The sequence below is a fragment of the Anolis carolinensis genome, chromosome 6, assembly GCF_035594765.1.
Source record: "Anolis carolinensis isolate JA03-04 chromosome 6, rAnoCar3.1.pri, whole genome shotgun sequence".
Lineage (NCBI taxonomy): Eukaryota > Metazoa > Chordata > Lepidosauria > Squamata > Dactyloidae > Anolis > Anolis carolinensis.
In genome coordinates this window covers 2,042,323-2,059,620 of record NC_085846.1, presented here as the reverse complement: position 1 = coordinate 2,059,620, position 17,298 = coordinate 2,042,323, and the positions used below count along the sequence as shown (strand labels likewise).

General features: G+C 37.2%; 1 protein-coding gene across 1 annotated transcript in view; it reads right to left on the bottom strand.

Moving 5' to 3' along the window:
* rnf167 (ring finger protein 167) overlaps positions 1-17,298 on the bottom strand; it is a 51,643-nt gene that overhangs the window by 17,885 nt on the left and 16,460 nt on the right. The window contains exons 3-8 of the mRNA XM_062958020.1: positions 16,960-17,040; positions 16,746-16,862; positions 14,627-14,714; positions 14,383-14,473; positions 9,732-9,837; positions 6,974-7,067 (exon numbers count right to left, since the gene is read on the bottom strand). Coding sequence (XP_062814090.1) covers positions 6,974-7,067; positions 9,732-9,837; positions 14,383-14,473; positions 14,627-14,714; positions 16,746-16,862; positions 16,960-17,040 — 577 coding nt within the window. The remainder of the gene's footprint in view (positions 1-6,973; positions 7,068-9,731; positions 9,838-14,382; positions 14,474-14,626; positions 14,715-16,745; positions 16,863-16,959; positions 17,041-17,298) is intronic.

Here is a 17,298-nt window from a genome sequence, read left to right as displayed (position 1 = left end):
AAACAATATATATTCATACATATATATATTAGTATGCAGTTTAGAAGTGCGATGTCATGTAATGTGAGATATAAACACTATATATACATACATATATATATTAGTATGCAGTTTAAAAGTGCGATGTCATGTAATGTGAGATATAAACAATATATATTCATACATATATATATTAGTATGCAGTTTAGAAATGCGATGTCATGTAATGTGAGATATAAACACTATATATACATACATATATATATTAGTATGCAGTTTAAAAGTGCGATGTCATGTAATGTGAGATATAAACAATATATATTCATACATATATATATTGGTATGCAGTTTAGAAATGCGATGTCATGTAATGTGAGATATAAACAATATATATTCATACATATATATATTGGTATGCAGTTTAGAAGTGCGATGTCATGTAATGTGAGATATAAACAATATATATTCATACATATATATATTAGTATGCAGTTTAGAAATGCGATGTCATGTAATGTGAGATATAAACAATATATATTCATACATATATATATTAGTATGCAGTTTAGAAATGCGATGTCATGTAATGTGAGATATAAACACTATATATACATACATATATATATTAGTATGCAGTTTAAAAGTGCGATGTCATGTAATGTGAGATATAAACAATATATATTCATACATATATATATTAGTATGCAGTTTAGAAGTGCGATGTCATGTAATGTGAGATATAAACAATATATATTCATACATATATATATTAGTATGCAGTTTAGAAATGCGATGTCATGTAATGAGATATATAAATACATGTTACACTGCAATTATTTCCGCATTAACATTATATTTCAGGATGCAGTTGCAAAATGCAATGCAACGAGATACATAAATAGGTACACAGATCTATATGTCACATTGCATTACAATTATTTTTTGCAATGCAATATATGTAATAATGCAATATAGACACTTCACAACAGCATATTGAGCAGAAATGTCTATGTATGTTTTGCAAAAAGGAATTACAGCATTGAGCGGAATATTTGGGTCTGGACCCAAAGGGCCCCTTTCTCCCCTTTGCATTTGAATATGCATTTTATAGAAATGCCTCCTTGGGGGGTGGGCAGCCTTCCCAAGGTTTGGGGGAGAGTTTGGGTTTTGTCTCTTCTCCTTTTGGCCCGGTTTCAAAGCTGGGAAATGGGTCGCACAGAGTGGGAAGGGACCCCCAAAGGCCATCTAGTCCAGCCTCCATTTAGAACCATGAGCCCACTCCCAAGGCATAGGCATTCCAGGCTCAGATTACAAGCCAAAAACAAAGAAGAGGAGCTCTGATCCACAGAGGATTTTCTCAATAACTCCCTCTTTCAAAGGGAGCATCATACTGAAAGGGACCCCCAAAGGCCACCTAGTCCAGCCCCCATTTAGTACCATGAACCCACTCCCAAAACATAGTCATCAAACCACAGATGAGAAATCACAAGCAGAGAAGAAGAGCTCTAATCCTCATTAGCTCTCTTTTTAAAAGGGGGCATCGTATTGGAAGGGACCCCCAAAGGCCATCTAGTCCAGCCATGAACCCACTCCCAAAACAAAGGCATCCAGCCTCAGATTAGAAGCCAAAAACAAAGAAGAGGAGCTCTGATCCATGGAGGATTTTCTCAATAACTCCCTCTTTCAAGGGTGCATCATTCCAAAAGGGACTCCCCAAAGGCCATCTAGTCCAGCCATGAACCCACTCCCAAAACAAAGGCATCCAGCCTCAGATTAGAAGCCAAAAACAAAGAAGAGGAGCTCTGATCCATGGAGGATTTTCTCAATAACTCCCTCTTTCAAGGGTGCATCATTCCAAAAGGGACCCCCCAAAGGCCATCTAGTCCAGCCCCCATTTAGTACCACCGGATTCGTACCTGCAACCTTTTGGTTCACAAGCGGGGCTCACACAAACATATACATATACAGGGTTGTTGTATGTCTTTCGGACTTTGTGGCCATGTTCCAGAAGTATTCTCTCCTGATGTTTCGCCCACATCTGTGGCAGGCATCCACAGAGGTTGTGAGGCATGGATAAACTAGGCAAGGAAGGTAAATATATATCTGTGGAGAGTCCAGGGTGTGACAATGCCAATTAGGGTGATTAACTGAAACATTAATGATGGCTTCCCAGTGACAAAGGACTCTGGCCACACCCCGGACTCTACACAGATATATATATTCTTTCCTTTCCTTACTTAGTTTCTCCATACCTCACAACCTCTGAGGATGCCTGCCATAGATGTGGGCGAAACGTCAGGAGAGAATGCTTCTGGAACATGGCCACACAGCCCGAAAGACATACAACCACCCTGTGATCCCAGCCATGAAAGCCTTCGACAACACATATACATATACATATACAAGAATGGGGCTGAGACAAGAGGAAGAGATAGAAATCTTTCCCTTGGAAGGAAGAGAAATCTACACCTGAAAGTGTCATTACAGTGCATCGCACTATGATGTCTGTCTGTCATTTCCTAATTGGTTCTATCATAAAAACATGGGAAACGTTTACTAAACGGCACAAGCTGTGTCTTTGCGGGAGGGACATCCTGCTGTGGCACACTCTGCGAGAGTTTTGCAATGAATGTCTATTTCAGAATCGAGCCTCAACCCATTCAATCCAGTTTGTGGCAGCCACAAAAATGAAGTTCCCGGAGCAGAGCAAGTACAGGAAGCGAGTGGGGGAGCCCCACAGCGCCCCCTGCTGGGCAGAAGGCAAGGAGAGGAAAAAGGGATCTTGTGTGTGTGTGTATGAGTATGTGTGTGTGGGCAAGATTACAAGAGGTTTTGAAACATTCCCACCAACATTTTGGGAGAAATAAATTGTTGCGCTGCAGCTTCTGGAGTGAGAGAATTGGCCGTCTGCAAGGACGTTGCCCAGGGGACGTTGCCCGGATGTTTTGATGTTTTTACCATCCTTGTGGGAGGCTTCTCTCGTGTCCCCGCATGGAGCTGGAGCTGATAGAGGGAGCTCATCCGCGCTCTCCCCGGGTGGGATTTGAACCTGGCAGCTTTCAGGTCAGCAACCCAACCTTCAAGTCACGAGGCTTTAATCCACTACGCCAACCGGGGGCTCCAACAATATTACTAATAATATTACCAAATAATGATATAGTACAATAAAGTAATTTAATGCTTATATTGTGCTATGCTAATAATATATATGTATAATATATATGTAATGCCCTTTCCGCTTCAAAGCCTGGCTGCTTCCTCCCGGGGGAATCTTGTTGGGAGGTGTTAGCTGGCCCTGATTGTTTCATGTCTGGAATTCCCATTTTCAGAGTGTTGTTCAGAACGAACCCTGCCTATCCCCCCGGGTGCCATTGTGGTTGAGGGGGTTTCTATAACATTCAGGGGGCGGGGCCTACCCTTCTGACTGGCAGGTGGGGGAGAACGGCTCTTCCTTGTCCTCTGTAATTTGGACTTTATTTTTCTAGTTTTTTTTATTGAAAGACATAGATTGGATGACTATGTCTTCTGTGGCCAAATTTGGTGTGATTTGGTTCAGTGGTTTTGTTGTTTACTCCATGGGAAAAACGGACATTACATTTTTATATATATAGACTAGCTGTGCCCGGCCACGCGTTGCTGTGGCGAAGTATGGTGGTATGGGAAATCAGATAATCTGTATTTTACAGGTAGTGTGGAAGAGGCCCAAGTGAGGCCTAACTCTGCCTGTCCCCTGGGCTGAGTGGGTTGCTAGGAGACCAAGTGGGCGGAGCTTAGCCTTCTAACTGGCAGCAATTGGATAAAAACAATTATCCCTCTCCCTCTAATTAGGACTTTATTTTTCTTTTCTTTTTGTTGTATGAACACAGAGGCATGGATGAGGGGTTGTGCTGCCAAGTTTAGTGTTTCTGGGATGTGTAGTTTTGTTGTTTTGTCCTAGGCCGAAATTTCATTCCCCTTTTATATATATAGATGTACAGTAGAGTCTCACTTATCCAACACTCGCTTATTCAACATTCTGGATTATCCAACACATTTTTGTAGTCAATGTTTTCAATATATCGTGATATTTTGGTGCTAAATTTGTAAATATAGTAATTACAACATAACATGACTGCTTATTGAATGACTTTTTCTATCAAATTTGTTGTATAACATGATGTTTTGGTGCTTAATTTGTAAAATCATAACCTAATTTGATGTTTAATAGGCTTCTCCCTAATCTCTCCTTGTTATCCAACATATTCGCTTATCCAACGTTCTGCAGGCCCGTTTACGTTGGATTAGTGAGACTCTACTGTACAATATAGTAATTTAGTGCTTATATTGTGCTATGCTAATAATATATTTAATACAATATAATACTAATAATAATATAATATAATAGTATTAATTATATATTGTATATTAAATGTAATATTGCTAATAATATTACCATATAATGATATAGTACAATATAGTAATTTAATGCTTATATTGTGCTATGCTAATAATATATTGTATGTACATTTGATTTGTAAGCCACTCTGAGTCCCTCCGGGGTGAGAAAGAAGAGCGGGATATAAATGTAGTAAATACAGTAGAGTCTCGCTTATCCAACACTCACTTATCCAACGTTCTGGATTATCCAACGCATTTTTGTAGTCAATGTTTTCAATATATTGTGATATTTTGGTGCTAAATTGATAAATACAGTAATTACTACATAGCATTACTGCGTATTGAACTACTTTTTCTGCCAAATTTGTTGTCTAACATGATGTTTTCATGCTTCATTTGTAAAATCATAACCTAATTTGATGTTTAATAGGCTTTTCTTTAATGCCGCCTTATTATCCAACATATTCGCTTATCCAACATTCTGCAGGCCTGTTTACGTTGGATTAGTGAGACTCTACTGTACAATATAGTAATTTAGTGCTTATATTGTGCTATGCTAATAATATATTTAATACAATATTATACTAATAATAATATAATATAATAATATTAATTATATATTATATATTAAATGTAATATTGCTAATAATATTACCATATAATGATGTAGTACAATATAGCAATTAATGCTTATATTGTACTATGCTAATAATATATTTAATACAATATTATACTAATAATATAATATAATAATATTAATTATATATTATATATTAAATGTAATATTGCTAATAATATTACCATATAATGATGTAGTACAATATAGCAATTAATGCTTATATTGTACTATGCTAATAATATATTTAATACAATATTATACTAATAATAATATAATATAATAATATTAATTATATATTATATATTAAATGTAATATTACTAATAATATTACCATATAATGATGTAGTACAATATAGTAATTAATGCTTATATTGTGCTATGCTAATAATATATTTAATACAATATTATACTAATAATAATATAATATAATAATATTAATTATATATTATATATTAAATGTAATATTGCTAATAATATTACCATATAATGATGTAGTACAATATAGTAATTTAATGCTTATATTGTGCTATGCTAATAATATATTGTATGTACATTTGATTTGTAAGCCACTCTGAGTCCCTCCGGGGTGAGAAAGAAGAGCGGGATATAAATGTAGTAAATACAGTAGAGTCTCGCTTATCCAACACTCACTTATCCAACGTTCTGGATTATCCAACGCATTTTTGTAGTCAATGTTTTCAATATATTGTGATATTTTGGTGCTAAATTGATAAATACAGTAATTACTACATAGCATTACTGCGTATTGAACTACTTTTTCTGCCAAATTTGTTGTCTAACATGATGTTTTGATGCTTCATTTGTAAAATCATAACCTAATTTGATGTTTAATAGGCTTTTCCTTAATGCCGCCTTATTATCCAACATATTCGCTTATCCAACATTCTGCAGGCCTGTTTACGTTGGATTAGTGAGACTCTACTGTACAATATAGTAATTTAGTGCTTATATTGTGCTATGCTAATAATATATTTAATACAATATTATACTAATAATAATATAATATAATAATATTAATTATATATTATATATTAAATGTAATATTGCTAATAATATTACCATATAATGATGTAGTACAATATAGCAATTAATGCTTATATTGTACTATGCTAATAATATATTTAATACAATATTATACTAATAATAATATAATATAATAATATTAATTATATATTATATATTAAATGTAATATTACTAATAATATTACCATATAATGATGTAGTACAATATAGTAATTAATGCTTATATTGTGCTATGCTAATAATATATTTAATACAATATTATACGAATAATAATATAATATAATAATATTAATTATATATTATATATTAAATGTAATATTACTAATAATATTACCATATAATGATGTAGTACAATATAGTAATTAATGCTTATATTGTGCTATGCTAATAATATATTTAATACAATATTATACTAATAATAATATAATATAATAATATTAATTATATATTAAATGTAATATTACTAATAATATTACCATATAATTATATAGTACAATATAGTAATTTAATGCTTATATTGTGCTATGCTAATAATATATTGTATGTGCATTTGATTTGTAAGCCGCTCTGAGTCCCCTTTGGGGTGAGAAAGAAGAGTGGGATATAAATGTAGTAAATACATAACTAAACTAAAAAGGAAATGACACTTTCAAAACAGGAAGAGAAAAATTGTCAGATTTTGTAGCAGAGAGTAATAGGAAGAGCTGCAACCCAAGCACATTATCTGGAGGGCAGCAAATCAGGGACGTGTCCCACCCCCTAAAAGGTGGATGAGGAGGGTTCTGACCCCCTCTGAAACTTGCCCTGAGCAACCCAATCAATCAATCAATCAATCAATCAAGGAAGCCTGCCTATGGGGAGGCAGGAGGGGAAGGTTTCCCTTTCATGCAAGTGGGGAAAAAGGTTTTTCTCCCTTGGGGAGGTGGTTGGCTCTTGCACGAAGGCGGGCCTGACCTTTCCGGTACTTGTGGATGGGGATCTTCTTCAGCTGCTCCTTCGAGAGGCGGTTCCTCCGCATGCGCTTCCGGTGCTGGATGCAGCGCACAATCTGAGCCAAAGAGAGAGGGAGAGAGAGAGTCAGGGCACACGACTTGGGTGGTGGGTCACTTCGAGAAAAAAACCATAATTTCACAATATGTATAGTTTAAATCATAGACACCTCCAAGGTCATGTGGCTATAGGCAGGACTGCATGGAGCGCCAATGTTACCTTCCCGCCGAAGCGGTACCCATTAATCTACTCACATTCGCATGTTTTCGAACTGCTAGGTTGGCAGGAACTGGGGCTAACAGCGGGTGCTCATTCCGCTCCCCGGATTTGAACCTGGGACCTTTCGGTCTTCAAGTTCAGCAGCTCAGCACTTTAACACAATGTGCCACCAGTGCCACACATACATTATCGTTCTGTGTTGTTATAGATATTTGTGCATTACCCGCTTGTGGATGATGGGACCTGCAGTCAGGGAGTAAAAACAGGGAGGATTTGCACCACTGGCTTTGGATCAGAGGCCCTTTTGCACTGGTTTGGCAGGTTTGTGTACAGAACCAACAATTGAATGAAAAACTGCAAGTGACTTTCTACTGCTGTGCTATAGGCAGTGTCCTAACCTACTGCATTGATTGTGTTTGGCTTGCTCATTGCACATACCGTATATACTCGAGTATAAGCCGACCCGAATATAAGCCGAGGCACCTAATTTTACCACAATAAAACTGGGAAAACATAGACCCCAGTATAAGCCGAGAGGTAAATTTCAGAAATAAAAATAGATACCAATAAAATTACGTTAGGCATCAGTAGGTTAAATGTTTTTGAATATTTACATCAAGCTCAAATTTAAGATAAGACTGTCCAACTCTGATCAAATCATGATTCTCATCTTCTTCAATGTAAATATGCTTATGTATCCTTTTAATAATAATAGAGTAAAATAATATATGTAATAATAATAATAAATACAGGAAAATAATACATGTAATAAGAGTAAAATAATAAATGTAATAATAATAAGATCAGAGTGAAATAATAAATGTTTTATTAATAATAAAAATAGAGTAAAATAAATGTAAAAGTAGCTACAATAATAGAGAAAAATAATAAATGTAATAGTAGCAACAATAATATAGAAAAATAATACATGTAATAATACCAATAATAATAGAGAAAAATAATAAATGTACCCTATATTCTCGAGTATAAGCTGACCCAAATAAAAGCCAACCGGGACCCTCACCCGAGTATAAGTTGAGGGGGGCTTTTTCAGCCTTAAAAAAGGGCTGAAAAACTAGGCTTATACTTGAGCATATACAATAATTGCAGATAGGAAGGTGCTTTCTCCCCTCTTTATAATCCTCACTGCCATAAGAAAGCTCCACCTCACCCCTGGATATTCTTATTTTAATTTATTACCATCTGGCAGATGGTATAATAATAATAATAATAATAATAATAATAATAATAATAATAATAATAATAATAATAGGGATCTGCATGCATCATCCAAAAATACATCACACAGTCCTAGACACTTGGGAAGTGTTCGATTGGGATTTTGTGATAAGAAATCCAGCATATCTATCTTGTTTGCTGTGTCATAATAAAATAATATAAAACTTTATTTATACCCTGCCACCATCTCCCCATGGCGACTCGGGGCGGCTTACATGGGGCAAAGCCTGAACAGCAAAGATGAGCAAAACAGCAGCATAAATACAATTCGCAATATGCAAAAGATAAAACAGTAGTATGATAAAACAAGAATTTTACAACAGTTAATAAAATCAATCAATAGGGTGACAAGGACAAGGACATGCCATCCCCTCCACCAACCTGGTGGCCCATTTTATTTTAACTGATTTTATATGTTAACTGAGTTTTTTATGATTTATTGTATTGTTTTGGTTAAGGTAACTGTTTTGTTTAACTGTTGATTTTACTGCGTTTGTATTGCAATGTGTTTTAACTGATTTATTGTTTTGTATTTCGGGCTTCTGACTCGTGTAGCCGCCCCGAGTCGGGAGATGGTGACGGGGCAGAAAAATAAAGTTGTTGTTGTTGTTATTATTATTATTATTATTATTATTATCATCAGGCTGAGAGAGAGCTTTTGTCCCAGAGCTGTGCCTATATTTGTAGTTTTGCAATGATGTGGCACCAGGGAGTGGTGCAAAAGTGATTAGGAGGTGCAAGGAGGGGTGCTTGGTTTTCATAATTCTACATAGATAACCCCAGAGCTGCGAACGTGGTAGCTCCACATTGATGTGGCATTATGGGGTTGTGCGACAGTGATGAAAAGGTGGAAGGTTAGGTGCTTTGTTTTTGCAATTTTACATATATAATGTGTATTGGGGTGTATTGCATATAATTCCTTTGTACAATGTACAATGATTTTTTTCTTCTTCTCAGGAGCAACTTGAGAAACTGCAAGTCGCTTCTGGTGCGAGAACGGGCCGTCTGAAAGGACGTTGCCCAGGGGACATTGCCCAGATGTTTTGATGTTCTGACCATCCTTGTGGGAAGGAGGCTTCTCTCATGTCCCTGCATGGAGCTGGAGCTGACAGAGGGAGCTCACCTGCACTCATCCCACGGAGAGAATGCAACTGACAGAGGGAAGGTTTTGTCAGCCTCCAGCATGGAACTGCAGCTGGTTTTGGAACCAAATGGCACCCGAAATGCGTGGGTCCCACCCCCCGTGCATTGGCGCATGGCTCACCAGGATGGTGCACATGACGGCGAAGACGATGCCCACGACCCCCGTGAAGGGGATGAGGTAGTAGCCCAGCGGGAAGATGTACTCTGGGATCAGGATCACTTGGCCCCTGCGGGAGAGAGAGGCGGGTAAGAAATAACATCATTATTATCATTATTATTATTATTATTATTACACAATGTTTGTTCCTGGGTTATCAAAGCCATTTCCTAATTGGTTCCATCATAAAACACATGGCAAAAGTTTATTAAACTGCGCAAACTTTGTCGTTGCAGAAGGGACACCCTGCAGCAGCACATTTTTCTCTACTTTTTAATGAATATTTCAAGTACAGTAGAGTCTCACTTATCCAACATAAACGGGCCGGCAGGACGTTGGATAAGCGAATATGTTGGATAATAAGGAGAGATTAAGGAAAAGCCTTTTAAACATCAAATTAGGTTATGATTTTACAAATTAAGCACCAAAACATCATGTTATACAACAAATGTGACAGAAAAAGTTGTTCAATACGCAGTAATGTTATGTTGTAATTACTGTATTTACGAATTTAGCACCAAAATATCACGATGTATTGAAAACATTGACTACAAAAATGCGTTGGATAATCCAGAAGCTTGGATAAGTGAGACTCTACTGAATATATTAAACTACTTGTCCAATGTGCAATTGAATCTAATGCGCACCTCAGTTTGTAAAACCCTGAAACCAAAACAAAGTATTTGCTGGTGAATGTAATGAATGCGCAGAGGCAAAAAGCGCACTCTTTTGCTCTGGAACTCTCTCCCTAAGGAGATCAGGTTAGCTCCTTCCCTGCCCATTTTCCGCCGGGAATTGAAAACATGGTTGTTCCAGAGCGCGTTTAAATGAACAGGCCCAATAGAGCTGTCATTAGAATACTCGGGGTGGCTTACATGGGACAGAGGCCCAAACAACATAAGGACAAAATAAACAGCAACATAATACAAATCACAATATAAAAAAAGATAAAACAGTAATACAATATGAAACAAGAGTATTATAACAGTTAAATGGGAGTTAAATGCCCACCCATTGCCGCCAGTGGCACGAAAATGTTTGTGTTTTTTGTGAATGAGACAAAAATTCGTGTTGTATTGGCAGCCCATTTCCATTAGCCGGACACGAATACTACACAAATGAAACTACACGAAACAAACAGCAATTCCAGACGAATGCACAACACTAATTGGCCCAGGCCTGCCCCTCAGCTGCACCAAGGACGGCTTACACAAATCAGACAGAGTCCCAAGGAAAGGGGCCAAACTCCCCAGACAGACAGCTGGAGCACAAGTGTTTCTGATCAGAACAAAAACAACAAAGACGGCTGACGAATCACACCTGGCTTTCAATGCGCAGCCCACAGATTGGGAAGCGCAGCAATGCCACCTGCTGGAGCCCTTTTTTGTGTGCATTCCTTGCATTGACTGCTGACATTTCATGCTACAGATCTGAAGTTTCCCGTCTTTCTTTTCTTCACCCCCTGCTGCAATTGGTTTGACTTTAAACAGAAGAACAAGGCAAGGAAAGCACATTACCCTCGCACTCAAGACCTGGCTCTTTACTAGAGCTTTTAATCTATGTTAATTTTATCAGTATTTGTATGTATGTATTTTTATCCTTTACCATTTTATCTTGTAAATCGCCTAGAGCAGAGGTCCCCAAACTTTTAAAACAGGGGGCCAGTTCACGATCCTTCGGACTGTTGGAGGGCCGGACTATGGTTGGCCACTGAGCAATAATAACAACAACAACAACAATAAAAAAGAGGGTTGGAAGAGACCCTTTGGGCCACTGAGTCCAATCCCCTTCTGCCTTTGTGCACCGAAAGCACAAGCAAAGCACCCCTGACAGATGGCCACCCAGCCTCAATGTTAATAATAATAATAAGAATAAGAATAAAAGGCCACCCTACTGGGAAGTGCGCGCATCATCCGAAAATACATCACACAGTCCTAGACACTTGGGAAGTGTTCAACTTGTGATTTTGTGATACGAAATCCAGCATATCTATCTTGTTTGCTGTGTCATACAATACAATACAATACAATATAATATAATATAATATAATATAATAATAATAATAATGGTTGGAAGAGAAGAAGAGACCCCTTGGGTCATCTAGCCCGGGCTGTGGCGCAGGTGGGAGAGCAAGCCAGCTGCAACCAGCTGCAATGAATCACTCTGACCAGGAGGTCATGAGTTCGAGGCCCGCTCGGAGCCTATGTTTGTCTGTCTTTGTTCTATGTTAAAAGGCATTGAATGTTTGCCTATATGTGTAATGTGATCCGCCCTGAGTCCCCTTCGGGGTGAAAAGGGCGGAATATAAATGCTGTAAATAAATAAAATAAAATAGCCCAACCCCCTTCTGCCCTTGTGCCGTGGGGGCCGGATAAATGGCTTCGATGGGCCGCATCCGGCCCCCAGGCCTTAGTTTGGGGACCCCTGGCCTAGAGCATCGTGGATGGAGGGCAATTAATAAGTAATTAAATGATGATGATGATGATGTTTTTTACTGGGATAATTGTTTTATTGCTTTGTTACTGTTATTTGTTTGTTTTATTGGGCCAGGCCCCATGTAAGCCGCCCCGAGTCCCTTCGGGGAGATGGGGCGGGGTATAAAAATAAAGTTATGATATTATTATTATTATATTATTACAACCACTTGGCTTGGCTGCATTTTTGGGACCCTGACGGACATCTGGCCCCTTCCACACTTTACCATTTGCACCATGCTGAATCGGTTGAGATTCGACAACAAGAGATTCATTGACAAACTAGAGCAAAATGTGCTGTGGGATGGTGTCCCTCCCGCAAAATAATATTATTTATTATTATTATTCACCACATTTGTAGCCCACCTTTCTCAAGGCGGCTTACACAGGCACTTGTTCAGTACAGTAGAGTCTCGCTTATCCAACATTCTGGATTATCCAACGCATTTTTGTAGTCCATGTTTCCCATACATTGTGATATTTTGGTGCTAAATTCGTAAATACAGTAATTACTACATAGCATTACTGCATATTGAACTATTTTTTATGTCAAATGTGTTGTATAACATGATGTTTTGGTGCTTAATTTGTAAAATCATAACCTAATTTGATGTTTAATAGGCTTTTCCTTAATGCCTCCTTATTATCCAACATATTCGCTTATCCAACGTTCTGCCGGCCAGTTTATGTTGGATAAGTGAGACTCTACTGTAATTACTACATAGCATTACTGCGTATTGAACTGCTTTTTCTGTCAAATTTGTTGTCTAACATGAAGTTTTGGTGCTTAATTTGTAAAATCATAACCTAATTTGATGTTTAATAGGCTTTTCCTTAATGCCTCCTTATTATCCAACATATTCGCTTATCCAACATTCTGCCGGCCCGTTTATGTTGGATAAGTGAGACTCTACTGTACCTACAAAGCACATACCCAACGTATGTTAAAATTATACAGAATTAAGGTTAAACAATAACACTGCACTTCTCTCATGTTTTTATAATGATATAACCTATTAGGGAATGGCACTGATAACTCAGGAATGGAAATGATAATATTATAACAACACATTTAATAAGTTTACTCATTTCTTGCCTCGCCTCACAAATCAAGATGATAATATAATAACAACACATTCAATAAGTTTACTTGTTTATTGCCTCAGCACACAAGATGGAATAAATAATAATAATAATAATAATAATAATAATAATAATAGACATTGACAAAATTATGATCTGTCAACTGCAAAAGGCCACCCTACTGGGATCTGCACACATCATCCGAAAATACATCACACAGTCCTAGACACTTGGGAAGTGTTCAACTTGTGATTTTGTGATATGAAATCCAGCATATCTATCTTGTTTGCTGTGTCATACAATAAAATAATAATAATAATACACAGTCCTAGACACTTGGGAAGTGTTCGACTTGTGATTTTGTGAAACGAAATCCAATATATCTATCTTTTTTGCTGTGTCATACAATAATAATAATAATAATAATAATAATAATAATAATAATAATAATAATACGCATCATCCAAAAATACATCACACAGTCCTAGACACTTGGAAAGTGTTCGACTTGTGATTTTGTGATTTGAAATCCAGCATATCTATCTTGTTTGCTGTGTCATACAATGAAATAATAATAATAATGGGACTTAAAGCAGCTAAAGCAAGCCTGGGAAAAAACGTGGGGCCTGCCTCCAGGTGTTTTGGACTCCAACTCCCACCATTCCTCACAGCCTCAGGCCCCTTCCTTTTCCCCCCTCAACCGCTTAAAGAAGTTTCAAGGGAGTTCATTATCTTTTGGGCAATTACAACTATTCTCTGCTAACCAAATATATATTTTTGTAATGGCATGTCTTTAGCCTTGGCAGTTCAAAGACAACGGTTATTCAGTCTAACAACCGGGTAACCTGTGTGCCATTACACGAATGCTGGGGAATGCCGCTTGTTCAAAGGGTTGACTTCTAACAAGGTCATGCTTTTCTTTGACTAGTGGTTTTTCCAAAGGTGGTCGGGTCTCTCCACATGTTCGTGGAGATTCCCATTTGCCCAATGGATATGACGAAGGCCTTAGTGCCCCCTCCCCAAATAAATAAGCCCCTCGTTTCCCCTCGAGTTCCTACTCTTTTTCGTAAGTGAAGAACCTGCGCAGGTACGTGGCGGCCGTTTCGCCAATGAAGACGGAAGGGATGGTGATGAGTTTGTGCAGATGCTCTGAGGAAGGAAGGAAGAGAGAGAGAAAGCAAGGGGTCAAAGACACAGAAAAGACCCCTCCCCACACATACGAGGACCTTAGGGTGGGGTCGGGAAAGGTCATGGCACAAGCCGCCCCCTCCCCAGCCCTAGGGAGGCTGACCGCTCACTCACCATCATCCCAGACCATGTTGAGGAGGTTGTCTGAACCCACGTTGTGGACGATGGCCGCAGAGTAGCCGGCCTGCTGGGCATGGAAGACCTGGGGACAACGTCAACACAAAGGAGGAAACCATGGAAATAAACACAATCTGGCTACCAATATTTTTTTTTTAAAAAATCTAAAATCAGGACAGTAAATAAAGAACAACACTAAGAAAACAGGAGAATTCCAGACAGGAAACAATCAGGGCCAGCTAACACCCCCCCCCAAGGCAGAAAGCAGCCAGGCTTTGAAGCTGCAAGGCCATTCAATGCTAATCAAGCTGGCCAATTGCAACATTTACACTTGCCTCAGGCAGACAAGAGTTCTTTCCTTCTCCCACCCTAGACGTTATTCCACAGGGATATATGTATATAAACCCCCTTTGCCTAGTTTCCAACAGGCATCACAACCTCTGAGGATGCCTGCCATAGATGTGGGCAAAACATCAGAAGAGAATGCTTCTGGAGCACGGCCAGACAGCCCAGAAAACTCACAGCAACCCAATAATAATAATGATAATAATAATAATAATAATTGTTTCCTGCCTCTTCTTATAACTCAGGATGGAATAATAATATAATAATAGTACTTGTTTCCTGCCTCTTCTTACAACTCAGGATGGAATAATAATAATAATAATAGTGCTTGTTTCCTGTCTCTTCTTACAACTCAGGATGGAATAATAATAATAATAATAATAATAATAATAATAATAATAATAATAATAATAGTACTTGTTTCCTGCCTCTTCTTACAACTCAGGATGGAATAGTAATAATAATAATAATAATAATAATAATAATAATAATAATGCTTGTTTCCTGCCTCTTCTTACAACTCAGGATGGAATGATAATAATGATGATGATAATAATAATAATAATAATAATAATAATAGTTTCCTGCCTCTTCTTACAACTCAGGATGGAATGATAATAATGATGATGATGATAATAATAATAATAATAATAATAATAATAATAATAGTTTCCTGCCTCTTCTTACAACTCAGGATGGAATAATAATAATAATAATAATAATAATAATAATAATAATAATAATAATAATATTTCCTGCCTCTTCTTACAACTCAGGATGGAATACTAATAATAATTATTATTATTATTTCCTGCCTCTTCTTACAACTCAGGATGGAATAATAATAATAATAATAATAATGCTTGTTCCCTGCCTCTTCTTATAACTCAGGATGGAATAATAATAATAATAATAATAATAATAATAATAATAATAATAATAGTACTTGTTTCCTGCCTCTTCTTACAACTCAGGATGGAATAATAATAATAATAATAATAATAATAATAATAATAATGCTTGTTCCCTGCCTCTTCTTATAACTCAGGATGGAATAATAATAATAATAATAATAATAATAATAATAATAATAATAGTACTTGTTTCCTGCCTCTTCTTACAACTCAGGATGGAATAATAATAATAATAATAATAATAATAATGCTTGTTCCCTGCCTCTTCTTATAACTCAGGATGGAATAATAATAATAATAATAATAATAATAATAATAGTACTTGTTTCCTGCCTCTTCTTACAACTCAGGATGGAATAATAATAATAATAATAATAATAATAATAATAATAATGCTTGTTCCCTGCCTCTTCTTATAACTCAGGATGGAATAATAATAATAATAATAATAATAATAATAGTACTTGTTTCCTGCCTCTTCTTACAACTCAGGATGGAATAATAATAATAATAATAATAATAATAATAATAATAATAGTACTTGTTTCCTGCCTCTTCTTACAACTCAGGATGGAATAATAATAATAATAATAATAATAATAATAATAATAATGCTTGTTCCCTGCCTCTTCTTATAACTCAGGATGGAATAATAATAATAATAATAATAATAATAATAATAGTACTTGTTTCCTGCCTCTTCTTACAACTCAGGATGGAATAATAATAATAATAATAATGATAATAATAATAATAATGCTTGTTTCCTGCCTCTTCTTACAACTCAGGATGGAATAATAATAATAATAACAACAACAATAACAATAATATTTGTGTTGTGCTGAACGGAGGCCCACCTTGATGTCGAAGTTGCAGTCGTACCGCTGCACGAGGGCCACGAAGAGGCTCCTGTTGTTGGGGGGGCCCTCCAAGGGCTGGCAGGCGTTGGCCGGGCGAGATTCCACCAAATAGGCCTGGAAGGGAGAGAAAGGAGTCTTTGCTTTGGGGGGAAACACACCGGGGACAGACCCCCACCCACCCAACTGCCCTCACGAAGGGCCAGATACCCACCACCAGTCCCTCGCGGGGCAAGGGGCTCCCAAACATGGCCGGCAGGTCGGAGAAGTCCATGCTGGTGTTGTGGTCCGACATCTGAGGAAGGAACGACGGAGAGAAGGAAGGGGTGTTAGGGAAATCCCCCCAAAACAAAATGCCAGAGGATTTAGGCAAGCAGGGGTCAACCTGGGCCCTCCCTCCAGGTGTGTGGACACCAACTCCCACAACGTGGATATGCAGATGATCTCCTGATTATGGACTATGTTAATCTATGGGATTATTGATCCTCGCCCTCCTGATAAATAATAATAATAATAATAATAAACTTTATTTTTATATCCCGCCCCATCTCCC